The sequence below is a fragment of the Anser anser genome (genome assembly GCF_964211835.1).
Source record: "Anser anser genome assembly, chromosome: 7".
NCBI lineage: Eukaryota > Metazoa > Chordata > Aves > Anseriformes > Anatidae > Anser > Anser anser.
Genome location: NC_139727.1, coordinates 8,962,047 through 8,988,770, shown reverse-complemented (window position 1 = coordinate 8,988,770; position 26,724 = coordinate 8,962,047). Strand labels below are relative to the sequence as shown.

Below are 26,724 nucleotides of genomic sequence, written 5' to 3'. Positions count from 1 at the left end.
CCTACTTCATACCAGGGAATAGACCCAAACTCCCACCTGACCTCTCCTCTCCCACACAACCCCCCTGTCAAGCAGATGGCAGTACTATCTCAAACACCATCCACACCTCAGTATTTAAAGTCTCACACATTTATTGTTAGTATAAAGTTGCTCAGGAAGTCACATGCCTAGCTCACTGATGGAGATAGCTGGAAAGGAAATCAGCATCCCACTGAGCATTTATAAAAAATATATACCCTGTTTCCATCCTCAAAGAGCTGGTTTCCTTGCATTTTATCCAAAGCTCTAGGTCACAAGTTTCATGCCCCCTTGGAGAAGGAGTTAAAAAAAAAAGTGGTACTGGAAAAATCTGATCCTGCCAGATATCTTAAAATAGCCTCCCCACCACCACCTTTGAAGGCCTACCAAGGAAAGGGAAATAACAACACAACTTATCTTACTTTTAATTTATTATTTTTTAATTATTATTATTACTACTCAGAAAGGCTCCAAATGAAACCGCCTTAAGTACAAACTGAGTACAGGAGGTGAAGTTTGCCATATACTTAACAACCTTAGCCTTATGCAGACGCTTTGAAAGCGTAAAAATTCTCGTTTGTTGCACACACGGAAACAGGCCAGTGTTAGTTAGGCAGGTACAACACCACGGAGTTTGCTCTCTGCATCGTTCCAAGCCTCCTCCAGTCCAACTTAAACCCTCTCCCTAGAAAGGCAGGCAAACGCGCAAGAGCCGTGTCTCCCCTAAAAAGAGGGGAGGTTCGTACACAGAGAGGGATAAGTCCACACAAGCCACGCATAACGTGGTAGCTTGTCAGCAGCGCTCTGCAGCAGAAACACCCCGGAACAGGAGCCCGAGGTGACGCCCCGGGGACCTTGGTGGCTCCCCGGGGACCCTGGTGGCTGTGGGGCGGCCCGGGCAGCGGGGCTCGCCGCCCACCATCTTGGGCGCGACGCGGGCCTCACCTGCAGCGCCGCGGGGAGCCGCCCGGCGGGCGGCCCAAGGCCAAGGGGAAAGCCGGGCGGGCCCGGATCGGGCCCGGATCCGGCCCGGGGGGCGCTCAGGGCCCTGCGATTCCCGGCGGCACCTCGCCGCGGAAACAACTTCAAGCCGGCTCCCGGAGGAAGCCTGCCTCCTCCCTCCCTCCCTCCCGAGCCCCCGCCGCGGCGCCTTGAGCACGCCCGAAATGGCTGCCCGCTGCCGGGAGCGGTGAGCCCCTCGTCCCCAGTCGCGCTCCGAAACGCCACAATTTTAATGGGAAAAGGGGATTAGGGAGAGAGCAGCCGTGCAGCCCGCACGCTGCCCCGGCCGGGGGTCGGGACTCACCCGGGGCAGCAGCCTGCTCGCCAAGTTTCGCGAAGTTGGGAGGAGGGCGAGGCGGCGGCCGGCGAGCTCCAGGGTGCCTCGGCTAGTCCATGGGCACGGTGCGGAGACGCTGCCCGCCACAGCCACCACCGCCGCCACGGGAGCCGCTCGGCGGAGCCGCACCGAGCCGCCCCACTCGCCGCCGGTTCCCGGTGCCGAGGCGGCGCGGAAATGCGCTGCCAGGCCACGCCTGCTCCTCGCACACGCAGCCGCCCTCCACACAAAGGAAGCCGTCCCCGCTGCTTGCGGGCTTGTCGCTGCCCCGAGCTTCCACCGGCCTCCAGGCGGATCCGTGCCCTCTCCCCAGCCGCCGGGGGAGCCCCGATTCAGGCGCCCCCTGCGACAACCGCCGAGGCCGGGCGGGGGCTGCGAGCGACACGGCTCCGCCCCGCCCTAGCGACCACCCCTCAGAGCCCCGCTGGAGGAAGCCCCGTGCTCTCAGCTTGATAATAATAAATATCATTATTTTAGACGATTTTTTAGCCGAGATGGCTGCGGGGCCGCCCTGCGGAAGAGGTTCAGAAAACCGCGAGCTCGGCGGCGGGCCGGGACAGGTCGCTGCAAGGGGCGGCCTCGCTTCCACCACCCTCCCCTCAGGCTTTCGTAACCACAGCGAGCGTGAGGCAATTTCGGGGCAGAACCCTAGAAGCACAACCCGAGCGCTACCTAGAAAACCAGAAGCTGAAGGAAAAATAAGCAAATAAAGCTACCCGCAAGAGTGTTTTGAGTCGTCAAGCGTCCCGGGGTTTTTAATCTTTGCTGATGAGGCCCCGGGAAGGCAGGCGTGAGGGGAAGGAGTGGCTGACTCATGGTTTTTAAACCCCTGTGGTGAGCAAGTCAGAGCTCTCACCTGAGGCGGTTGCCACCTGGAAGGTGGGGAAATATCCTGCCTCTTCCATCGGCTGCCTGCCTCCCCAGGCCAGATCTGGCCACCGGTCAGCCGTCCAAACTGATCCTTGTGTGGAGCAGTCCCTGGACATTGCTGTTACCTGATGGTTACCTCAGCTTTTCTTGTCCCCATCTGTGTTTTGCATCTTGGCCTCCCTGGCCTCCCAAATAATGGGAGAAAGGCAGTCCTGGCCTCATGCGTAGATCAAAGGCAGTAAGGACTGCTCTGTAAAAGGGTTTCAGGAAGCAGGCTGCGTGTGTTGGAGGGCATACACTGAATAAAAGCCACAAGGCCCAGAACACAGACAGAAAACCTAGGCTTTCCTCTGGGGTAGCTCTTTGTACCCCAGTTTCTAGCTTAGATCCAAACTCCCACACACTTCTGCTCTGTGCCTTAAGATCTCCTTAACACAAGGAAAGGTCACCTTTGTTCTCTTCCTCATAGATAGAGCAAAACTATTTTCTTCAGTGCCTCACAAACTATGAAAATACATTGGTGTGCAATAAGGCGAGGCTAAGGGGGGTAGCTCAGCACCAGAGGCACTAGTACAGGCCTTCTCGTATTCTCTATGCTTCATCTGCCTCAGGGCTTGGAGTTCGGGGCTTAATTATTTCCCCAGATCAGCAGCAAGTGCTCCTCACAGAGATGGCAGAAATCTCACCAAGTGTTCAGCTAAACGCCAAAAGGAAGATTTGAGTGAATAAATTGGGTGAGTTTGGTTCTTCTCATCTACGCAAGGCCAAGGCCGAGAACCAAAACCATGCTAGAGTTAAAAAGCTGTAGATGCGTAACTCCTGTCACACACACCTGTCTGAAACCTAAGTGCAGGTGCACCTCTGGTGGCATCGCCAAGATTCCTTCTCACCCCTATGTGCAACTGCAAAGAAATTCAAAGAAATGTAAATACAAAGGTTTTGATTGTGTCTTCAAAACGTAGATTCTCACAAATGCAAGAGATTGCATTTGTGAATGTCTTAGGTGCAGGCATTGTGAATGCTGGCTTACGCCAAAGGCATGAAAGACTGAACCCTTCCAGGGCCACAGCCAGGCTCAGCTATCCCCTGTCCCTCAGGCAGATACCATTTCAGGGATCCCATCTGGGACTGGAGAAAGGCATCTTTAATTCTACAGATGAACTTAAAGATTGTTGCATGCTAGTAGCTTCACTATAGTCTCTACTGCTTGCAGGCTTCCCCAAGCTTGCTCAAGGATTTTAGAAATCAAAGTAAAAAGGAATTGACAGATAAAGCTGAAAGAAAATGCTAGAGGAAGAATCACCTGAATGTTAGGGATGATCTAGGTGAAGAAGAGGAACTATGAAGGGTCATTGGATTATCAGGTAATGAAAAGAGGTAGAAGAGATCCTTTCCTCACCTCAGAAGCTATTCCAGTCACCTCGCGGAGCACTGAGCCACATCTCTGGTGACATCCAGAGCCAAGGCAGACGGCTCCAGTGTGCTGCCAGCATAAGAGATGAGAAGACAGAGCGAGCAATAGTAACTGCTAAGGCTCAATGGGGGGGACAGCTTTAGGGTATACAGACTGTGGAATGAGGAAGGGGATCCCTGTCAGTAAAATAAGAATCTCCTGCAATTGAAAACAGTCTTGCAAACTGGTCAGTACTAGCAAATTGGAAGAATTTTAAAAGGCAGTCACTTCAGCAGTAAGAGAGTGTAATAGCACTGCAGGAATGAAAATGAAAAATCTGATTTTTTACTGAACTCGTGCAGGCTCATGTTCATGCATAATTTGTCATTGCAGTTTCCTCTGGCCACTACAAACATTTCCTGAACTTAATGAATGATGCATTATGAGGAGTAGCTGGTGGAAAATGACAAGACTGGAGTCATTCAGCAATTCCGTACGTATTCCATTGTATATGATCAGCTTTTTCATTACCATCAAGCACAATTTTTCAGTGGAAGAAGTTTCTATTTATGCAGGAAGGTTTCTCGGAATCAGAGTTAAATTTGGAATTTGTGTGTGGTTTTGATAATTACGAGGTTAAGAGAGAGGGGGCTGTGGGGAAAAAAAAACACAGAATCATAGAATATCCCGAGTTGCAAGGGACCCATAAGGATCATCGAGTCCAACTCCTGGCACCACACAGCTACTGGGAAACTGTAAACAGCTTCAGATACTAAGAAATCAATAGCTGAACCTAAAAGAGGAAGTCGAAATAACCTGGGAAAAACCTTTATAAAATTTACGAGATCCGTTAGAAAAAGGAAAAATTTGCACGGAGTTATTCAGATATCAAATAAAATCAGAGTGGTTTAGACTGAACCGGTGATTTAACTTCATCCGTCATTTCTCCACAGCGTTCTCCATCTTCCCAGCGCCCTCTGCTGCTACCAAGTGGCTATTGCACCTGTCTACTCCAGCTCCTTCAAGTAAGAAGCCACTCACTCACTGGCAGCATGTGAAGTTAATACTGCTGAAGCATAAAACATTGGTGAGGATTACAGTGAGTCTGCTAATAATTTATTCCCTCCACATTCATTTAGAAACATTTATATGCCGCAAACTCCACCATTCATCACAGTATAGCTTTCCTTTAACATTTTTAAAAGGTTAAAGGTCCACACAAGTGAAAAGATTGCAAGAATAGATGTCTTTTCTAACAGCTTTCTTCTAGCCTAATGGGGACCTACAGTGTCCAGTTTCTGGCGTCTTTGTTATGCAAATCTTTTACTGCAGAAAAAAATCGGGTTTACTGCTGACCTTCGTTTTGGCTAGGGAAGCAGTGACATCCAGTGGCTTAGGGATAAAAAGAGCTTTTCTCATTCTTTTATTTCTGTCAAAGTGCATCACAGGAAACACATCAGAAAATGGCAGGGATCCCTTGGCATTCCCTTCTCGTTGTGGATATTTGCAAATGACACCAATTCCAGGCAGTTTGACAGCCGTGGGAATGGATAGCCCACACAGGGAAACAAATATGCAGAACAGGAAACAAATAGAAAACACCCTCTGAGACAGACCATCATTCTCACGAATTTAAAAGGACACTGCAGACAGGAAACATAATTGGCATTTTAAAAAGTTCAAGTAAAATGCACCTTCCTATATTAGACCTACCCCCCAGCTTACAGCATTTTCCTTCTCGTAATGTTTTTCTTCTAATATAGTTTCTGTCCTGAACAAAAAGATGAATGGCAGGCTTTCAAAGAAATGAACAAGGGGAAGGTGACTGAAGAAAAATGACTATATGGGAGTTTTGTTGCTCGTGCCCAGGATAAACAATTTTTCAATTACTGTTTCCACCATTAAGAGTTTCCAGTAACCAACTAGGTATTCAACCTAGATGGTATATTTGATGCACTGACAAGTGACTTATTTTGTTAAATTAAGAAAAAATCAAAACATTATATATGTATAGGGAACTGAGCCAGCAGAGGTAGCTGTTGGCACAACAAAATCAACAACCATTAAAAATATTTTTTAGTGAACACTATACATTTAAAGAAGAAAATGTTTTCTTAAACTAGATATTCAGACCTTGCAGAGTCTCCATCGCTGGAAATACAGATAAAACGTACCTGTTCCTCTTTTATTATTTTGCTTTTTTATTTCTTTGAGACTGCCCATTTCAAACCCCTATTAACAGCTCCTAGGCACCACATATTTTCCATCCTCTCCACGTGTATTCTGTCAACACAAAGTTCAGAAAGGATGAGGCAACTCGAAGTAATCCCAAGGTTGGCTTAAATACATATATATATATACAGTTTATCAAGTAATTATTCTTCTGAACATTTTCAAATATCATTTAGACCTTTTGCAGCTCCAAATTTGAGTTGATCTCCAAAAGATGGGGTTAGAGAACTTTGAAATGTGGGTAAATTTACATAACTTTCAAATCAGTACACTGTCCCTTTAGCTGTTTACATGAGCTGTCACTGTGAACAGTGGCAAAAGGCACTCTCCCAGATCTGGAGGTCTCGTGTGGTTACTGTACACATGCCTTTGCTGAAGCTGACAGACCACAGAGAACTTGCAGACTCTGCAAGTATTTTAATAATAATCCTCAAAAAGACTCCATGGGTCTTCCCAAAAACATTTCTATGCTAAGTTGCACATTTCATCATGTTGTAGCATCAGTGATGTATTATGCTTAACAGCCACTGTACTTCAACTAAACAGTCTAAATGCTGGACATAATGGCTTCCTAACTCTATTTCCAGGATCACAAAACACTGGCCCTTTTGGTAGGATAACAGCAGGGCTGCAACCCCATGGCATCCTTCTCAGCATGATCAAGGGCCTTGTGGAGTCAGAGTGGGTGGAATTCAATTGCACATCCACAAAATCATAAGTAGATGCTCTTTAAGTTTAGCAAGTTCTAAAGGCACTTCACTTTATCTTACATTTCTTGGAATTTATCTGGCTTTCAGCCCATAGTCCAAGGACTGTTTACGTATTTCAAATTTCATGTTTATGTGAAATGCATAAACAGCCCTTGGAACAAGGCCTGAAATCCAGATCTCTGAGATCAGTACCTTTTTGCCTGTATTTGTGCAAGCTCTGTCCCCTGCAAATGGCAAAGCCTTACAGGTCCCACTGCAAGTAAAACAAAAGTCAGAACAGGAGTTGTGATCTAGAAGTCTCCTTCTACTACAAGTAAAATCTTTCTTAGTAGTAACATTGTGCATCTCTAAGCAGCAGTAGTTCCTAACCTTTCTAGCATCTCTTCTGTGTCTCCTACCCCTTGCACACCAAAGTAACAATATGTATACTGAAAACAAGTGTCAAACAAGCACTCATGTTATGGGTACTCCTTTTCAGTGATAAAAAAACAGGGCAAAAAGCCCGCAGACAATTCTTCATTTCTTGAAGCAAATTCTTGGCAGTTTTCTGGCTGCTCTGGATCCCATTCAGAGGAGCTAACCTCCACTTCATCATTTTGTACCTCACTCTTTTTGACACCATCATAAGCAACAGCTACCTAAAACCTAAAAACTAGGACCATGCTTTTGGCTTTTACACCAAAGATGTGAGAGCACAGTTGATTTAGATTTCTCGAAAAAAGAGAAAATCAAAAATCAAAACCTCACAAGATGGACTCTAGTCCCATCTTTTAGCCTTTTGAACACCTTCCTCTACCCAAACATTAAATGAAAAAGGAATGACTACGAGGGGGTTAGGAATCTGAATTTTACTATACTGCTGTTATTATAATGCTGTACTTCCCTAACAGGGAAAATTGTCTTGGTATTTGCTCCTGCATACTAGTAATGTGTTATTTACATAGAAAAACGTTCTTTACCAATATCAGATACCTTTATACAACACCAGGGCACTTTTTTACTTAAGTAGCTAAACCAAGTAAATCAGCATACTTGAGAATATATGCATTAGCATTTAGCTGAATTTTCTGAAACAAAGGTTGGAAGAGATAGACGAGTGATGTTAACCCTGCAAGGAGGCTGGATGGAGTTATCCTTGTTTGCTGCCAGGGCTCATTAGCTCTAGTTCACCACTGATCTTAGGGGCATAATTACCCAGGCAGCTCAGAACATGGTCAGAGACAATACATGGTTCTCTGCCCCATCTATGAATCCTAGGAGAGCATTTATGAAGTCCGTATCATGCAGTGAATTTGCTAAGCAATCAGCAAAATAGACTTTGCTGCCCTCTACCCTGCAAACTCCTGCTTCTTCCTCCTCTAAAAACAGTCCACCACAAATTTCAGCTGATAGTAAGCATACATGTCCAATTTGCATTTAGTTTTCAAATAAAACTTGAACATACAAATCACTCAAAATCCTTGCTGCTAAGTGCTGTTTCAGGCAATACCAAACAACAGACAACAAAGAGCATAAATATTTGCAGTTAAAATTAGGTCTGTCTGGACAGAAATATTTAAAAGTCAGGATTTCATTAATAATGATGAAATTTCAAAACTTGTGTAACTGATTTAACACAGACCAATGCCAGTCCTCAGTGTTTGTGAAGTTCTAGTTTTTGCCTTCTAGGTTTCATATAGCCAGTATTACTATCCCCGAGGCAACAGCACAAAGCTGCATCAGGGAACGTTCAGGCTAGATGTTAGGAAAAGGTTCTTCACTCAGAGGGGTGTCAGGCACTGGAACAGGCTCCCCAGGGCAGTGGTCATGGCACTGAGCCTGCTTTTGGACAGCGCTCTCAGACACATGGTCTGTGTGGAGCCAGGAGTTGGCCTCAATGATCCTTGTGGGTCCCTTCCAACTTGGGATAAGTCTATGATTCTAGTCTCCTAGAAACACAGACATGGTTAAATGTAAATGAAAAACAAAAACAAAAAACAAAGTGAAGACATTTCATCTACATAAAATTTTATTATCATTCAAACTCTGCATATATGCCATTTCTCCAGCCTTAGCAAAGCTCCCCTAGGTAGACAGGCTTTCAGTCAACTGTCTCTGACTGAAAACATCTAGGCTACGTCAGATTTTAGACCCAGCCTTTCATTAATACAGTCAGACACAAAAGGCCAGCTGAAACCCTGACCACCTGAAAGGCTGCAAAGCAACAACAATAAGGAAGGTTTTCATCAATTATTACATTTGAATAGAGAATCTTTCCTCTGTGCTGATCACTAAATAGTTAACAGGCGATTGAACTGCACGTTCAAGAAACAGATGCATTCTACATTTCAAGCTGTGATCAGAAAAACGTGCAACTATTTTTCTGCTTCTGAAGCTTGTGGTTTTATCTTCTCAGCAGCTTCAAGGACAGATGGAAGGCTGACTTTGTCACCAAATTCTTTCTCACGATGTTCCAGTAGAACACCCTAGTCAAAGACAAAAAAGAGAAATTCATACACTAATCCTGGTCTCTCTACAGGAGATCAACTGACCAGCAACTGAATAATGACAGAAAATAAACCTCTGGGCTCCCAGGAGGCATGAAAGCCTCCTAGATGGTTTGCAGTACCTGTCTTCCTGCCCCAATCACATATACACCTCCCAGGGTGAATCCTTCGCCTTCCAGGTTACCGCTATAGCCATTTTTCCAAGCACGGAAGAAATTTTGCCAGACTCCAAAGCGGAAGAGGCCCGACATCATCATTTTTCTCCTTCGTGGACCATAGAAGCTTCTCTGCAATGAGAAAAAAATCTCAAAGTGAAAAGGACTTTTCCTCCCAAATGAAAATCGGGATAACAGACAACCCGGTATCCAAGAAGGGCTGTAACACAGAAAAGATGAAAAGGCAGAACTCAAAAGCTATTTCACCTGAACTAATCTCTTTAACACATGAATGCTTGTGTCCAGACATCCAATCACTGTTACTGCCACCCTTCATGAGTTGCTTTTTTTCAAATGATCCACAGCTATTTAAGCACCACAGACATCTACATCCACATTGCTGAGAACAAGGGTGCTTTGTGATAAACATCTTTTTTCTTATTTCTGAAGTGTAGCAATATAAGTGTTGGTCAAGAGGTAACAGTGGTGCCAAGTCATGAAACTTTAACAGCCATCTGCTTAGTTTGCCTTTTTTTAAAATTGTTTCCTTTAAACAGGCACAATGGGGAAGGAAAGCAAATATACCTTTTAGTTGATTTTGAATATTAGGTATTCTTTTTTCTTCAAAAGCCAAGTGATTTTTAAATGGGTCTTTTGAGTTAAAGAGTAAGAAGATCCCTGGTTTTGTAGGACAGACTGGCAATACAGCACCTGTCTATGTACTGGGACAAGCCGCATACCACAATGTTGAATTACTTGCATCTTTCACCTTCAGACCTTGAGTCATACATTATAAACATCAACAAGTTACACAGCCAGTGGAAGAAAGTAATAAATATTAATAGGCTATATTGTTTATCTGTTAAAGGGGAGAAATAATCCTGCAAAAACATTATCAGTGCATAGCTACAGAGCAGTTTGTAAGCTGAGCAGGTTATATATAGAAAAGCAGAGCTAATTAACTTCTTAAACTACAATGCTACTAAATGCTTTTTCATTAAGAACACGTTCTATCTATATCATACAAGCTCTTCAAAGAGGACATCCGTAAGGTTGTTTTTAAGCAACGTCCCCTGTCCCCCGCCAAAAACCAATGCACTGACTTCATTATACCTTTTCATCCAGAAAGATTTCTCCTTTGAAATAATGCTGAAAATCCTCCACTTCAGTCCCTATCTTCTCTTTCACAACTGCATAGAGAGGGACACCCAGCTTGGACAGCTGAGGTTTCAGAGAGGAAAGCTCAGAAGCCTCCTAAAAAAAAAAAAAGGAACAAACATTTCAGGAAGTTAGTTAGAAGTTGGAAGCTAGAAAGCTTCACCTTGAATTCCAGAGCATCAGAAACACATACATTCTAGCTTGAAGTGCAAAACAAAAACAGACCTATGAATCAGACATTTAAGCTAGCTCTACTGCTAGGCAAGTCTTTATTGTGCTTACTGGAATTTTCTTCCCTAGGCAGGGAAAGAGACTTTTGGATCGTTCACTGGATAAAATATTAAAATCCTGGACAATACAGTTTTAATTCAAAGTATAGATTGCCTTGCTTGTGCCGGGGCTTCAACTATTTTTAAGTATTTACAGAACAGTGAAGAGATACTACCTGCATATCACTTAACTTTCCCAGGCCAGAGTTTCACATCCTTTCACACCAAAGCAGGGAAACACATCATTATGAGCCTTTATGCAAAGCACTTGAGGGCTCCATGCAGAAGTATAATAAGCAAGTCTAGAGTTAAGTAGTGGAGTGAAAATGCACTCTCTGTCCTAGATCCCCCTGTGAAAACGATCAGGTCATTTCTTCATATACCTTCAGTATCTCAGAAGCAATAGCACTTTTTGTAGTGTGTAAGCACATAACGGTGTCAGCAGTCATCTGCTGACTTTTTTGTTCTGAAGGAACCCCAGCTCTCAGTTTGAACAGCAGCCTCCAAGGTTTCTCCAATGGAGGAAGGTCGTTTTTTTATTGCACAAAACTCCCAGAAAGAACTCCACACAACAACAAAAAAGACCATTTACATCAACACCCTCAGCCAACTAATGAAATGCCTTAACTCAAAGGTTTGTAGGATATCTAGAACTTACAAGTACCAAGGAACACACAGATAGGGGTTAACAGAGAAGACAAAAGACATTAGAGAAAGACACCAGTAAGTAAAAGGGTAGGCAGAACATTCCAGTTCACTACTCTTGATCTTTTTCAGAGGAAATGAGGAAGGATGAATCAGCATCACAAGCAAACAGTGAATAGTAAAGTGTGAGACTTAAAGGATCATAGCTTAGGCTTGTTAGAACTTTCCCCTATTTTCTGATCTTAAAGACTTGCTAATTATTTTCTGTTTTCCTCAAACAAAATGCTTTATGATCCTCCTAGAAGGGAGGTTAATAGCAATTTTATCTGGATTTATACAGTTCAAAATTCTCACAATAAACAAAACAAAAATCTGTATTGTGACATAAGTGTACATGTCTGAAAAAATGATGTTCCAGGCTAGGGAAGTAGGGCTCCCTGTAGGATCAGAAATCACCATCTCTAGCGAGATAAAGATACCATGAAACCCTGATTATCCTTTTGTGTTTTGGAGAAAGGCATTTCAGCAATTTAGTGTGGGGGGCAGCGGGGGATGTGTCTCCTTCATTTACAGGGAAGGGAGAGAGCAAAAACAAAGTAAAGACATAGTTAAGTTTTAAAATGATACAGCAACAGGAAGCAAAACAGCCTCTTTTTGTGGGCCAATTACAGCATATAACAGCTGTATAGTTACTGTCCTTATCGTGGAGCTGCGACCATTCCATCCAGTCCATGAAACTGTTTTTCTTGCATTTGTTAAAAACAGACAAGCGCACCCTGGCAGAATACTTCCTCCCTCCATCAGGGCAAGGACAAGTTATAAGATCAATTTCCATTTTGTTTTGTCTCTCTCCTAGTTCAGCTATGGCTCTTCTGCTACTTTAGACTGCTTGAGTTGCATTTCACCTACAATATTTAGCAAGCCCATGGAACTTCTGCAACGGCTGAAGCGCTGGAACACTACATGGCTGGATCCAGACTATGAGTAGTAGAGCTACTGTACTGTTGAACATATGCTATTGTAATAATAAAAAAGCAATCTGATGATTTAGGATAGAGATGATAAAGATAAATGACTCCCTATTTAAGTCTACAGCCCTCAGAATTTCTCAAAGGTACAAAGAAATAATTTCAGTAGGATTTGTGACATTACTTTGCAGTGGATTAATGGAAACGTCCTCACCACTGGTACCAGCTCAGTGATCGATAAAGTAGTATGGTCATTTTTCAAACCCATCTCTGTGTCCAGGGACATACACGTACCTTCTTGGTGCAGTCAACAAGGGCAAAGTTCGACATCCTTTCCAAAGCGTAAGATAGTGGGAAACAACTGTAGTTTGTCTCTTGCAAAAAAATAAAAACCTACAGCCTCCAGATGAACAGATATGGCAAGTCACCTGTATTGAACTATTCTAGCAGCTCAAAAGCAGTGACAATGGGGAAAGAAGTAGTTTACATACTATGGAGAAACCTTGATAAATAAACAAGGACAACTTTCTCAGGAGAAAGGCAAGAGTGAACTCACAAAATGATTTGAGTATACAGCAATCCAAAGTAACTTTAGTTTAGAGAATTTAAAATCTTTTTCAAACATTTTCACCTTTAAAATACAAAACAATTATTTGTCATAATTAGCTGAGCAGTACAGTGACTGCCTCTGTTAAGAGTTCGAAGTTTTGAACCAAAAGTAAGAAATAGAAAATTAAAATTTCTCCCTTCCTATTTTTTTCCTGCATGAAAAAAAAATCAGTTCTTTAAAATGGTCTCTTTACTACAACTTAGGAAGTTAGCTTTAAAAATAAAAACAACCAACCATTAATGAATTCCCATCTGACTCTATCCAAAAGTCACAGAGACAGGCAGCCAGCACATTTTCTTCCTGCCTACACTACACCTGTTCAGAGAACAGAGTACTTTAATCTCTAACCTTTCGTAAGTCCTACACATACTTAAGTGGTTATTACTGATGGGAGCAGATCCTTTAATTAAGCGGTTACAATATAAATTACCCCATTTTATGGAGTAGTGAGTAACAACATAATAGCTATTTTCCCCCATAGCTATGAGAAAAATAATGGCCAAGGCGAAAGTTATGGCTGTTTCCAGGCACATTTTACATTCAAATTGCATTTCAAGTGTCGCCTCTCACCTCCAGCCAAGATGCCTAATGCCAACTTAAGGATCTCAATCTTGTTTCTCAACCCACCTTGTTATGAACCAGTACCAGTCTGCATACAGAGTCTGTGACGAAACATGGAGTTTCTGCAACAGACTTCTGCAAACAGTCTCTTTCAGACTCCTTACCTTCCTGCCTCCCCTTCAGCACCCAGAACAGTGAGGGACTCCCCTTTATATGCCCTCTTTTTTTTTTTTCCCCAATGAGCTTTATCTGATGAATTTCTTCCAGTCCTATCTTTGTCTGTTTTTGACTAGAGATTACCTGGCTCACAGGATTTATTTTGGGGATATGGAATATGACTATCTCATAAGACTCATTACTAACTGTATTTTGGGTAGTCTCCACTTCTAATTACTGTGGGCTAGATCCCTGGCAGATGTAAAAACATCAGGCACCAGTTGCCGTCAAAAGGAAAATACTCAGGACCTAGACTACACAAACTTGCTGCAAAGAAAACTGAAACTAAGTATGCTGTTAGCTGGTGACCGTTTGTGCTAGAAAACAAGAAACTTTCAGAAACTCCAGATGTATCTGATGACTGTCCCATTCATCCCCTCCCTTTATTTAAGGGAAATATATGCAAGTAGAGCTTAATTGCTCTTAATTGATCCCCAAACCCAACAAGTACCTCTCTGCACAAAAATCATCCAGGTCTTCGCACAGCCATGATCACTGCACCGTTCTTCTTCCATAGTTCTCCTGCTTTGAAAGTTCTTTGTTCTGTTTATACAGGAGAAATAGCATCAGCAATAATTATCAACCACTCTTATTTATAATGATTAATGCTTTGAAGACTAACATAAAGCACTGCAGAGAATTCCACATTCAAATACAGTTATATTACAGAAATTTTCTATGTGCCTAACAGAATATTACATGCTTTATTGATTTTTTTGGTGTGTGTCATGGTTCACCAACTGAATTACAATTTAAAATAGACCTTTCAGATAGACAATTTAAAATAGACCTTTCAATTGTAGCTGGTTTTCTTTCACCACAATCATCTGCTAGCGAGGATACCCAACTACTTCCTGTAACTAGGAAAGACTAAGAAAAACTGTCTAGATTCCTAATGTGACCTGTGTGAAATCTTCTATCCCCTACAGAAAACCTCCAGTTAGGGAACATTAATCCTTCTAAACATACTTCACTCTTCTTCAGTGCTTCCAGCCCAAGCCTTACAGAGGGGTTCTTATATAAGCCCACTTATCAAAGAATGAGGGCTCAAACATCCAGAGTCTTACCTGATCCCAAAGTTTTTAGCTCAATCTCCTCCAAAAACTCCAACGTAGCCTTTTCTGGCTTGGACAAAAATAAGTCTGTGTTAGCAAGGACAATCCCTGTTACAGCTGCACCAATGGCTCCAAGACCAACAGACCACAAGCCCATGGTGAAGATTCCAAAGTCAGGTAGAAAGGACATCTCTGGAACAGGAAACAAGAAAGCAGCTCTAACACTGAACACTGATGATGCCATACAAGGAGGAAATGGATTAAAACAACAACTAAAAACTCACATGGATATTTTGGGGTTGACTGAAGATGATCTGTATGTCTATTAGTGTCCTGACCTGGGTTTCAGGTTTCATCACAGTTCTGCTCCTGGCCCACATCAAAAACATCACAAGGTAATCTTACCTTTTTCTGGTACCAGATTGGCAAGAACATTAGTGATTGAAGTCCTCAAAATACAATGGGGAGGAATGGGACAGCAGCATATGTGGGTAATACAGAACCTTTAATAAGATGGTCTCTATGTTAGCCAGTACCTTCAATTATTACAGTAGGACAGCGGTTTCTTTTTTTTAAAAAGTGTTTGTAAACTTATTTTTTCCTATTTTAAACAGTGCATTTTACAAACATACCACAGAAGACTTTAAAAAACCTCTGTGCAGCTCAGCATAACTGGTAATCTTTCCTGTTCCCTACAGTTACACACTACAACCAAAGCAGGCACAGGGCCAAAATTAGAGCTCAGAAGGTGTCCCTGCACACAAAAACATGTAGACTTGCAACCTTTTTATTAGGCACAGCGATCCGACATTACAGACATGTTCTGGACAGCACCTTTTATATGCAGACCAACTTCCCGCTCTTTCTAAAGCGGATCGTGTAGAAATCTCATCAGGAACAAACAAGTTAAACTCACACCCATCAGTTAGAACGGATAACTTTGCAAGAGAAGCCATTACATGTGCTGGCTCGTGATTTAAAAGCACAAATGCTGCTTCTTATTACCAGTGATTGGTTTGGTAGCTTTTTTTTTTTTAAAAAAAAAACAAAACGAGCAGCCATGCTTCTCACAAAAGCCTTCGAAACTCAGTCCTGACCCTTGCACAAGTTTCACAAGCCTGGAGAGGGCTGACAGCCACCTTCCAGTGAGGCAGTATCAGTTCTGCGGTGCAGGAACGCAAGCTTAGTCCTGCCTAGGGGTCAAAATTCAAGATCCAACTGCGAGCAATAACTGGTACAAAAGTCACTGAATTCTGGCAGTATAAGAAGTCACTGCCTGTCAACATCACAGCAGTTATGTGTTATAAAGGGCTGCAGATTTATTTCCTAAGTCACCCAACTTCAGCATTGCACAAATATTTTCCAGAGCCATCTGCAAAACCCCATTCCTTGATATACTGCTTTGCTGAGCATTACTGCCTGTATATATAGTTCTGTTCAGAAGAGATTTTCTTCCCCATAAATACAGGAAAAATATCACTGTTTTGAATTGCGACTAGCAATAGACCAGAGACACGCATCATCTTTATCCCCACAGCTACCTTTTGTGTTAGAGACACATTGCCCAGAATTTTCCAGGAAAAAATCTCCTTAAAGACTATTTCCATCCTTAAAGCTAGTTCCAGAATAATACTGATGATCAAATGCAACCAACTACCAATCTGCAGAAATTGTTAGAAACACTGAATAAAGTTTTATTTTGTTTTGCTTCTAACACCATACTTGGTGCCAAGGAAGACCTTATCGCAGTATCTAGAAACGTGAGCAATCCAAGATCCTGAGCAGGAAACAAGGGCAGTTTACACAAACATACTGCAGATAAGAGAACTTATTCTACCCAATTTCACCGCTTATTTCTAACACAGGGAACCCTTCCTTGTCCTTAGCTCCTTTGCCTACATAAGTTTTTCAGGCATAAAGTCATACTGTAACAACAACGTGTTGATATCTGCCTGTAACTCGTATCAGAGACCATTCTGACCCCAGCCTTTGGAATGACCAAAATGGAAAGTGTGCTGCTGTAATGCACCAGAATCCTTGCGTTAAAACTTAAAATCTCCTTGGCATACCCAAAAGGCTAGAGCCCTGTTCTCTCCCAGCATTGGTTGTCCAACTATTCCTTCCAAACTTCCCTGACCAAGACCTGTTTTTCCTCTTCATTCTTAGATACGAGAAGAGAGGGCAATAAATACCAAGCATTATTGCCATGCACGTTTCATTTGTATACTAAAATGCTGCCAAGTTGTTGGCAATTGACAAACGAGCAACTTCTCACACAGCTTTTCATTTCCGTTAGCGTTATTGTCATTGTTAGCATTATTAGCATTGCTGAAAACCAGCTCCACTATCATTTTACATCCACTCAGTTGTAGCCGCGGTAAAGAGACTGTTAATATTAGCTCATCTCTTCAGTCTAATTGGGCACAGCTCAATGACAAAAGAAAATGTACTAAATGCGCCAATCTTTTGCTATTTCACTAAACAGGGACGCGGGAGAAGCGGCTCTACAGGGATACCGAAATCCCCCCCTGCCAAGCAAGCACCACAGTGAGCCGCTCTGAACAATCCACACGGGAAAGAGCAGCAGGGGTTATTAGAAACCCGCTGCCCAGGCAGCTGGAGCCCCGACACATCCCTTGCACCGCTCTGCAAGCGAGGAGCCCACAGCACCACCAGCAGGGCGGGGCCAGCCACCAGCTTCCCCCCTCCTGGGGTGCAGCTTCCGAAGCAGCAGGTAACCCCAATTCCCCACCATCCCTCCGGCCCGACCACCACCCGGCGGGAGGGCAGGACGGGGCTCCCCAGGACCCCCCCAAGCCCCCCGTGTGCGCACTCACCCGGGGAGCCTCCGCGGCGGCCGGGGGGAGCTGGGGGCGCTCCGCCGCCGCAGCCGCCGCCACCCGCAGCACTGAGCGCCGCAGTCGCCCGGCGGCGGGTAGGAAAGAGCAGAGCTGCCCAATCCGCTGCCAGATCGCTTGGAGAGAGCTCAACCGCCCCCCCCCCCCTTTTTTTTTTTTTTAACTGAACCCATGCTTACCCTCTTCATAGGGAGGGTGGGTGTAAGGAACAGGAGGGAGTGCAAGCTTTCTTGAGGCTGAGAACGCCGTGCTAAGCTCTAAATTCTGAAGTGGGGGTTTTGTTTGTTTGGATTTTTTTTTCCTGTAGAACCATGCATTTTTACAATAAATATTTTGCTTGTATTTCAGTCCATTCTACTTCAACACTCCCCAACCCCTCAGCATACCCAAACAACACAAACTGCTCTAGAAACAATTAAACCATCACACTGTTGGAAACAAGCTTCAATAGAGAGGCTATACTGGTGAATTAACTCGGTGTTAACGTAGTTTACCAGCACGTTACCAGCTTTCACGGTAACATCCCTTCACTGAAGAGCATTATTTTCTCTGCAACTATCAGACCAGCACACTCTCAACTCTGCTAACTTCTCCAGGTCTCAAAACCTCCAGAAGTGGATGCGCACTTCTCTTTACAGAGATGAGAGACTAAAGAGGGGGGGAAAAAGGGGAAAAACATCTTTTTGTGTGTTTTTGTGGTGGCCACAAGAGATCTCCAAGATAACAGTGACTTGTTTTCTGGTCTGTCAGTACTCAGCTAACCAAAATTTAAACAAGCTAAGTCTTAATCCTGCTCTAAGTGCCAGTTGATGGTCTTCACTTGTGTCAAGACAACCAATTAAAACATGGCTCTCTAGATGCCTCATTTCCCTCCCACCCACAACTAGAGAAAAAAATGTCATTAAGAAGATAGCTATCCTTAAACATTTATTTTAGCAGTGTAAACAGGACCCATTGCAGCTGTGACAAAAAATACTGGAAAGTCCGTGTATTCAAGTTGTCAGTAAAAGTCATGGTAGCACAGACTATCTTGCATACTTTTCTTAAGAATACAGCTGAGCAGAAGTGGAAACATTCAACCAGCACCGTCACAAGCCAGACCGCACTAGTACATAGCCCCTAGCCTAATGTCTTTCACCAGTTGTTTTTGGCCACTGCTTTTTCATCCCTTCTCTTCCCTCCCATCTTGAGCCTAAAAATCTTTCAGAGCTTTGTCACAACTTGCGTATCTCAAACACAAATTGAGCTGATGATTTTTTATGAAACATTCTCCCCACAAATGAGTCATCAGGTTGCAAATATCTTTGTAATTAACTCCTTTTAAAGAAAATTTACAATTCACAATAACCCGGTGACATGCTCATCGGAATTTGATGAGCTTTTAAATACCCTTAAGGATTGCAAAATAGAGCAACCTATCTCACTTCAAAATCAGCTCTGCTTTACCCAGGGATTGGACTAGAGAACCTCCAGAGGTCCCTGCCAACCTACATCAGTCACCCTTTAAGCACCAAAATCAATGAACAAAGCAACCTCCTAACATTTTTGAAGGCAAGGATGTTTTTTTTTTTTTCCCCCAACTTTCCCCCCTCCTTCCTTTCTTTTCTTTCTGTCATTGTAAAGATCCTGCAAGAAATCATTCCTTGTGTCAACAGCAGCTGTCACCTTTTCAGGCTTCTTCCCAGCCTGCCCATTTCGTTACCGATCTCAGCACAACATTGCACTGGGTCCCAGCTGAAGAAAAAATCACTGTGTCAAGCAAGTAAACCATACTCCTTCGAGAGGAAGTTAGTTGTTAGACCATATAACCTGCCCCATTCTGAGAACGTTTTAAAGAAATCCAACATCTCGACTACACTTTCCTTTTGAGCAAGGGAGAGCTCTCATGCTCTTTCGAAATCTTCCATCTTGTGAGGGGCATTCAGAGGGAGCTCAATGTTGGCTCTGGGATGACAAATCTCTGCTCAAGCAGCGAACTAGAGACGCCACGCAGATGGGAGGCAGCACTGGAGCACAGTCCCACAGAAGCACCATGTGAGGATACTACAGGCTGAATTCGCTGCTGGGGGCCACAGCTGGAGAGCCGCATACTACGGGAGGCTGCAGAGGTGGGGAATGCCACCAGCCCCGCCGGCTGCACACCACTGCTCAGCAAACCCACAGCGCACGCTGCATGCCTGGCAAAGGGGTTCTCGGGTTTGAACCCTGCAGTAAATACTAAATATTAAGTTACATTTCCCCCCTTTTTCGCCTTCGTAGGCCTTAACTGTATTTTAACCTTCACGCTCCTCACATTACAAGGAAATTGTAATTACTCGTTGCTGAAAGCACGACCACAGGCTAACCGACAGCAGCTCCCATTCCAGCCCAGGGGCAGCGGCACCGCGCTGCCGGCAGCACGGGCGGTGCCGTGCGAGCACCTCCCCGCGCCCCCGGAGCGGGTCAGGCAGCCCCGGGGACAGCCCGCAGGGACGCCCCGGGCATTTCCGAGCCTGCGCAGGGCGAGCAGGCCGGGCACCGAAGCCGTCGCCGCCCCGCCGTGCCTACTTACGGGCAGCCCGCGCCTCGCCGCCGCCGGGCACGGGGCGGGCAGCGCCGCGCCGCGGGCCCCGTCTCGGTCCCCGACCCCCCGGCGGCAGCAGCGGGGCCGAGGGCACAAGGCAGCGGCCAACCCCACGCGCGCCCCCGAAGGCCCCGTGCCCGCGCTCCCGCCGCCAGGCCCCGCCCGTAACCACCCCTTCTCCTCGCTCGGATCGTGGCCGAGCCGAGGGGGTCTGTCCCCCACGACATAAGCATTAGGTGCTGTGTTTAAATGCTCGGGAGGCGGACAGACTGCGGGTGAAGCCCGCGGGCCACGGAGGCAGTGACCTTACCATGGGAGCAGTACGATTAATGAGGCACTTAGAGGGCCTCGATAGCTAGATATAAATATACCGCGCTCAAGAACAGACTTGCTCAGATAAGCCAGCCAGTAACAACATGTCACACCACCACTTAGTGAACGCACTCTTCAGTTGCTCGTGGTCATTAGGCACCACTCCAGTCAGCAGCCCTGAGGACTTGCCTTTGCTGTCCTGGGACTATTTCCTGAGGGTTCTCGTTAACCTGGTAAAACAAGAAAGTACTAACGATGGCAGCACAGCCTGGCCTGTAATACAGCAGCACTTCAGGAGAATGGACTTAATCCCTCCATGGATGGTACCAGAGGGTCTACGTGCCAAATGATCAAAAGTCACCGTTTCTCAGCATGTTCCAAAGTCATCCTAACCCAGCAGCTTCTCTCACCTGGGAGTTGCCAGACAGACGCATGCAACTTACCCCTCATTGAGGGTTTCTGGAAATGCTAACTCTATTTATCATCAGTGCAAAGCTTGGCTTTATGAGGAACCTCACACAAACCAAGGTCCCTGCTAACTGGAGGCAACAGCACTGCCACAGTCCTGACCTAGCACAGACCAAGCTGTGCTCACTGGGATGCACCAGGAGCCACCACCCAACATCCACCTGAGCACCCTGGGGTGCTGCCACAGAGGTGTGCTGTGTCTCAGCCCTGCTCCTGCAGCACAGCACCACCGGACAGCAGCACTCAGCCCTCCTGCCCCATCACATCGCCCTGCTTAATGGAGTCACTCAGACACATCTATCAGCACTTTAAAAAAGAACCTAAGGAAAATTAGAGGTAGGAACAGCATTACCAGACTGCCTGAGAGCAAGCACTAGGGAGTCTGGTAGGACTGCAGGGTTTGGGGTTGCTTAATTTCCTCAGAAATGCAAAGAACTTGTATTTGCAAAATAACAGCAAATAATCTCAATGATAAATTTCAGCAAAGGCACTCTACTTTGTCTCCTTAACAAGCACAGGAAGGTTCTCTGTAAACACTAAACATAATATGCTGAAATGGCTTTCTTGCTCTTTGTGAAAAAGAATCAGCACTAAAATATATGCATCTTTGTCACTGTGACACAGCACTCTTTGGGAAAACAGCATTATGACAAAAAGTGTGATGGACAAATTTGGTCAACCATCATCATATAATTAAAACCCTAGATTCTGCAGGCTGTCAGCATTCCTTTCTTCTGAATTTTATAATGGCCGTAGCTCCAGCTGTCAACATTTGGCAATGGTAGAATTGTAGCTCCCACTATTTTTGTTGCCATGCAACACAAGCTTTTTTTCTTAATGATCCTTCTGCACATTACACCTCTAACAGTCTGGCAGCTGGCCTCTATTTAGAGAATAGAGGGAATTTGGGGAATAGCTGGCCTCAAGGAAAAAGAGCTATCACAAGATGAAAGCATCTTATTCTTTTCTCCAAGTAGAAGTCCCTGACAAGCAGTTGCAATAAGCAGTTAATCAGAGAAGTGACTCTGACTTCATTTATCCTTATTATAACAAGAAAACACAATGCAGAAAAATCTAAGCCCGCACACCTGGGATTAATCCAGGAAAATCTTCCTGCTTTAGTTTATAAAGCAGTGAACCCCTTGAATGCATGCACACTTCTAGTAGATACAGAACTCAAATGTAAATAGCATCATGAGAATACTTTAATCTAGCATTCTCTAAATTTCCAGACGCTCACATTCCAGGAAAAGTTACTGTGTTGTGTGAGTGGAGTTAAAGCGGCAATTCTTTGTCCTCATTAGATACCACTGCCTTCATTACTTTAGAAAGGTAGTGGGGTTTTGGCAGGAAAGCTGAATGGGAAGTTAACTTTGTTTCTGTCTTTCCCTCTCAATAATTTAGTTTGTCCATACAACTATTCAGATGTTAATTGCGCATTTTTCCTGTAAATGAAAGAAGTCTGACACACACTGAAAGAATATTTCACAGAGCAACAGGCACCAACATTTTCTAGTTCTTGGGTACTGAATAATGCTCTTAAAAAGCACATACTCTTCCTGCTTTCATAATTCACTTGCATAGCAGTTATACAGCAGAATGAGTACCATTCTGCAAACCGTGTATGTAATTAAGTTTCACTAGCATGCCAGTACATAAGTCATCTGGCATGCACTGTATCAGTATGCTAAAACATGATCCTAGCATTACGAAACTTTCAATTCATGTACAGAATGACAAAGCTGTGTGCTACTTCAGAAGTTAATTATTTCTGTTTCTTGTTGGTTCATGCTTCTATAGATCAGCTTTAGATTAAGGGCGTTGTTAGATAAAATGGGTTATATAAAAGACCTTTTCTATCAGGAAATACGGGATCTCAGAAGCAATGGGGTAACAGCAGTGGGCAGGATCTAGGTCCTATGACTCTGGAAGGATTTCCAGACTAATTAAGTCTGGACCAACATGCACGTGTACAAAAATACAGCTTGAACTTTTCACCCATTTCCTTCTGAGGGCATATTTACACAGATGCTGACACAGGTTTCAAACAGACCAGGCAGTAGTCATCTCACTTGGAGGATGTACATACTGACACAGTGCTTGCTTTCAACCTCATCCTGATTCTTGGGAAAGAAAAACAATCTATCAACAGCCTGGACACAGACCAGAGTTATCTCAAGTTAGATCAGGGCATGGTAGTCACTGAATAAACCACAGGACCTGCAGGTCTTTTGAATGTTTCATTCAGATGAGCACTTCATATTGGGAAAAAAAAGAAAAGACTGGTGCAACACCATCCATCTGGACAAGAACAGGAAGAAAGAATTAGTAAGTCTTCTTAAAGGGTACACAGATGCATATACAAATCTCTTTTGGCAACAGCCTAATAAACACTGAATCACAGAAAAGCCTATCAGTTACTACAATAGGTAACCAACGCCTCTGGAAAAAGCTGATGAGGTCATTAAACCTTCTGTGTTTTTCAGTCCAGTAACTTCACACCAGACTGACTTTGCATTGATCCCCTTTTTATATCACCTTTTTTCAAAAACAAGTTTTCTTTAAGGTATGATGTTTTACATAATTACCATTCATGAAGCTCCCTCCACTTTCTACTTGTTTACTGTGTTGGCTCCAGCTAGCTTTATGAGTACTGAGATGCTCTGTTGTAAGGGTAACCTCCTGAACAAACATTAACCTTTCAAACACAAGCTCAGAAGCAACAGATACAGGAGTCACCTGCTCCCACAAAAGCAGGCACTCATGGGAACAAAGAGGAGCATTCAATCGATCCAGTAACTCAGGCATTGTGAGGCACACAGTTGAAACAGCCAAATACAGTAATAAGGAATTACAGAATTTATGACTGAGAAAGAAGTAAAGCACCATCTCAAAAACATCAGTTAAGTTCACCTACTAAGGAAAAATCTTCCTTAAACTTAAGTATTACAGAAGATGTGAAGATACAGTGAAACAGTTTCAATACTGGCAAAATCATTGCCTCAGTGGAGAACCCATCCTATGCCATGAATAGGACAATCCATTGCTCATACAAATATACTTGCGAGCTTACATAAAATATATGTGCCTTTTTTTTTTTTGCATTGCTTAGTATAATTAAAGCAAAATTGAATCTAGGTGGTCTTGGTCTGTAGTTTACTTATCTTGTTTACTTAAGTGCTACCTGTACTATGTTTGTTACATTTTTAAAGTCTTCTCACATTAGGTAGGACACTGAGGTCAAGTAAAAATTGGTTATTACCTGCTACTCTGGTTATGAGAATAGCGATCAAGCTTCAGGCCCTACAGGCAAAAACAAGCTCTTGAGCATCCCAAAATACCCACACTGATACCACTGAAAAGGCAATAACTCCGTATTTGAGAGATCAAGGCATTGGAGGAAAATAGTTATTCTACAGCAGTCCTGGTTAACTGCCCACTACTATCTAATTTTTGTTAAAATCCCAACACTCAAAACTGTTTCTGTGCTTTCTCTTTCAAGCTGTTGGGACAAAATTGACAGGTTTCATCCTTTACTATAAACCTCAAAAGTCTAATAACCTTGCAATCTATACAAGTCATTAGTAAGGCCAAGGCTGCTTCTAATACTAATAGATCTAAAAGTGCCCTACATTGTCCTTAAGACAGCTCATTTCAACATTCAGTCAATTTATTTCACAAAGTTGGTTCCATATACCTAGCAATAGTAGTATAATTTCTTTTAATATATGCACTTACACAAAGCTTGGAGGTGGCCAATTTGTAAGATTTAATATAATCTGTTGATTTAGCTGTTATCAAAAATTGTTCAAGAACTAAAGAACAGAATGGGGCTTTCTATAAGAAATCTAGGCTTCTCCAGTAGCAAATGAGCTGCTCTTAATATTTAAAATCTGGGACAAAATTTCCATGACCTCTTCTGTTAAATAAGATCTAGGTTAGAAAAGCAAAACAAACCTACTATGAAAAGCTTTGATGTCAATCTGGGTCATTTTGACAGAACTTGGCTAGGAATCAAACATCCCAGCAAGCCTCAGCCGTAACTCCTAGTTGTAAGGTAGCAATGATCAGGGTGCAGTAAACTTCTCATCCTGAAGAGGTACAGCCACACATTAACCATAGCCTTAGAGGTAAGCTCTTAATCTTCTTATCACACTGAACTATTTGTATGTGCAACTTTTTTTCTGCTAAAGCAAAACAAGCATGTTTTATTCTCACACTTTGTTTCAACACTGCGAGTCTGTATTTTACATCAGCAATTATCCTTTGTCTCCACACAACACATCAACATAGACAAGGTCACAAACTACCTATTTCTAATGTATTCTTTCCATTGTGAACTTTTAAAGTGGTTGTGCTCATCTTTGGGAATGTGCTGTGTCTACTGACATCTACAAAGTTTAATTTTCTTTGGTAACTTTCACTACAACAACTTGAAAGAAAAGCAATATAGCTAAGCACACAATGTCCATTCATCCAGCATCTTAAATGACTTTAAATGACAACTTAAATTGACAGGGATGTATATCATGCATAAAAATTAAACAGGAAAATGTTCCACTAAACAACATACATTTCACATCCACAGCATTTCTTCTGGTAGATCCATTTTTTTTAAAAATGTGCATTCATACACCTTTAACAGGGATGTGAAGAACTTCCTGCAACATTTCCAGCAGAATATGTAATTAAACATCAGGCTTTCCTCATAGATCCAAGCTATTTAGTATGTTACTCTCTCTGATGATAAGGGTTTAGTCACTGATCCAGAACTTAAAAATTCAAACAGACTGTATATTGTCCTGCCAATATTCAGTAGTGGCCTGAACATTTTGTCCATAAGGTAAATCTGGTCAACTGTAGCCATTGCTTTAAGGAATGTATACAGCTTTCTTTCCTGATTAAAAAAGCCAATACTGTCTTCTTTAGAAACATTCATCTGCTTTAAACATTTTTCCTCCTATATCCACTGTGATTTGCATTACTGCTTAAATTCAGTCTTAAGTGCAGCAAATACTAAGAATAGTTGGTAATAGGGGTAAAATTCAGGTACTTGGGGACACACCATTTTACTGGATTAAAAACAGGCATAATTTTAATGGATTTGTTTTTGTTTGCTGATCTTGATTTAGCCAGGGTTATATTTGGGTAATAACCAGTTGGCAGCGAGACAGAACAATGGGTGGTGTGAAATAGAGCACAAATGATGGAGAACATTTTCAAGGTCACCAGTTGCTATGCTGCACCGCAAAAGCAGCATTTTAAAAGTCATGGGTTGTTCATTTATCATGCAGGTTATACTTAAAACTCAGATTTCTGGGAGGGGGGGAAGTTGCTTAGACAGGTAAAAAAGGTAAGACTAATCGCATTTCAAGCCACAACTCTTCAGGAAGTGATCTACGACATTCCCAATTCTTGTGGTTTTACCATTTTGATCCAAGAACATTCACATAGAAAAGCAGCAGTTAGCTCCCTGAAATGTGATTTGGCAAATGCTTTTCTTATGACTCCTATTTTTCTAATAACAGACCACTCCCATGGGCTTTGGTTAGCTTAAGTTGAGAAAACACCAGGGAAGAACAATTACCAAAATCCTTATTAAATTACAGCATCTCTTCATGCATAGCATGAGACATTTATAAGCCTAAAAGGATTTATGGGATGTAAGTCTTCTTAGCTAGGAGAAAAGGAAACAGGTGAAGATAGACACACAAAAAGACCTACCAAGCCATGTAATAAGTACCCTAAATGCTAAATAGGGAGGGCAGTGAAGCAAAGAATTCTGAATTGTAGCCATTAGACCCAAACACCATTAGAGTTGGGTTTTTACTGAATCAG

At 43.2% G+C, this 26,724-nt stretch overlaps 2 protein-coding genes and 1 long non-coding RNA gene across 13 annotated transcripts in view; 1 reads left to right on the top strand and 2 right to left on the bottom strand.

Annotated features, from left to right (window-relative positions):
* TSPAN14 (tetraspanin 14) overlaps positions 1–2,176 on the bottom strand; it is a 40,282-nt gene extending 38,106 nt beyond the window's left edge. For 2 of the 5 annotated variants that reach the window (XM_083843869.1, XM_083843870.1), the window contains exon 1: positions 1,325–1,538. The gene's annotated coding sequence lies outside the window, so the exon portion shown is untranslated. Of the gene's footprint in view, positions 1–1,324; positions 1,570–2,073 lie in introns of those variants that run through there. The other 3 variants (XM_083843871.1, XM_083843872.1, XM_083843868.1) reach the window with 3 other exon arrangements.
* On the top strand, positions 1,038–17,516 carry LOC310902398. Of its 4 annotated transcripts, none has more exons than XR_014586695.1 (4): positions 1,038–1,207; positions 4,014–4,113; positions 4,574–4,707; positions 17,171–17,516. It is a non-coding gene; the product is annotated as an uncharacterized lncRNA (long non-coding RNA). The 4 variants fall into 4 exon arrangements; XR_014586698.1 differs by lacking the exon at positions 17,171–17,516 and adding an exon at positions 9,081–9,180; XR_014586696.1 differs by lacking the exon at positions 1,038–1,207 and adding an exon at positions 2,318–2,961.
* Positions 8,553–20,248, bottom strand: PRXL2A (peroxiredoxin like 2A). Of its 4 annotated transcripts, XM_083843882.1 has the most exons (7): positions 17,523–17,537; positions 14,970–15,054; positions 14,698–14,877; positions 14,082–14,173; positions 10,317–10,457; positions 9,171–9,335; positions 8,553–9,027 (listed from the first exon to the last, which is right to left on the bottom strand). In XM_083843882.1, the coding sequence occupies exons 3-7, from the start codon at positions 14,873–14,875 to the stop codon at positions 8,917–8,919; spliced, it is 687 nt and encodes a 228-aa protein (XP_083700008.1). In that variant the 5' UTR covers positions 14,876–14,877; positions 14,970–15,054; positions 17,523–17,537; the 3' UTR covers positions 8,553–8,916. The 4 variants fall into 4 exon arrangements, with proteins under 4 accessions (XP_083700008.1, XP_083700009.1, XP_083700010.1 ...); XM_083843883.1 differs by lacking the exons at positions 14,970–15,054; positions 17,523–17,537 and adding an exon at positions 20,095–20,248; XM_083843884.1 differs by lacking the exons at positions 14,970–15,054; positions 17,523–17,537 and adding an exon at positions 19,859–19,881.
* Positions 20,249–26,724: the final 6,476 nt, after the last annotated feature.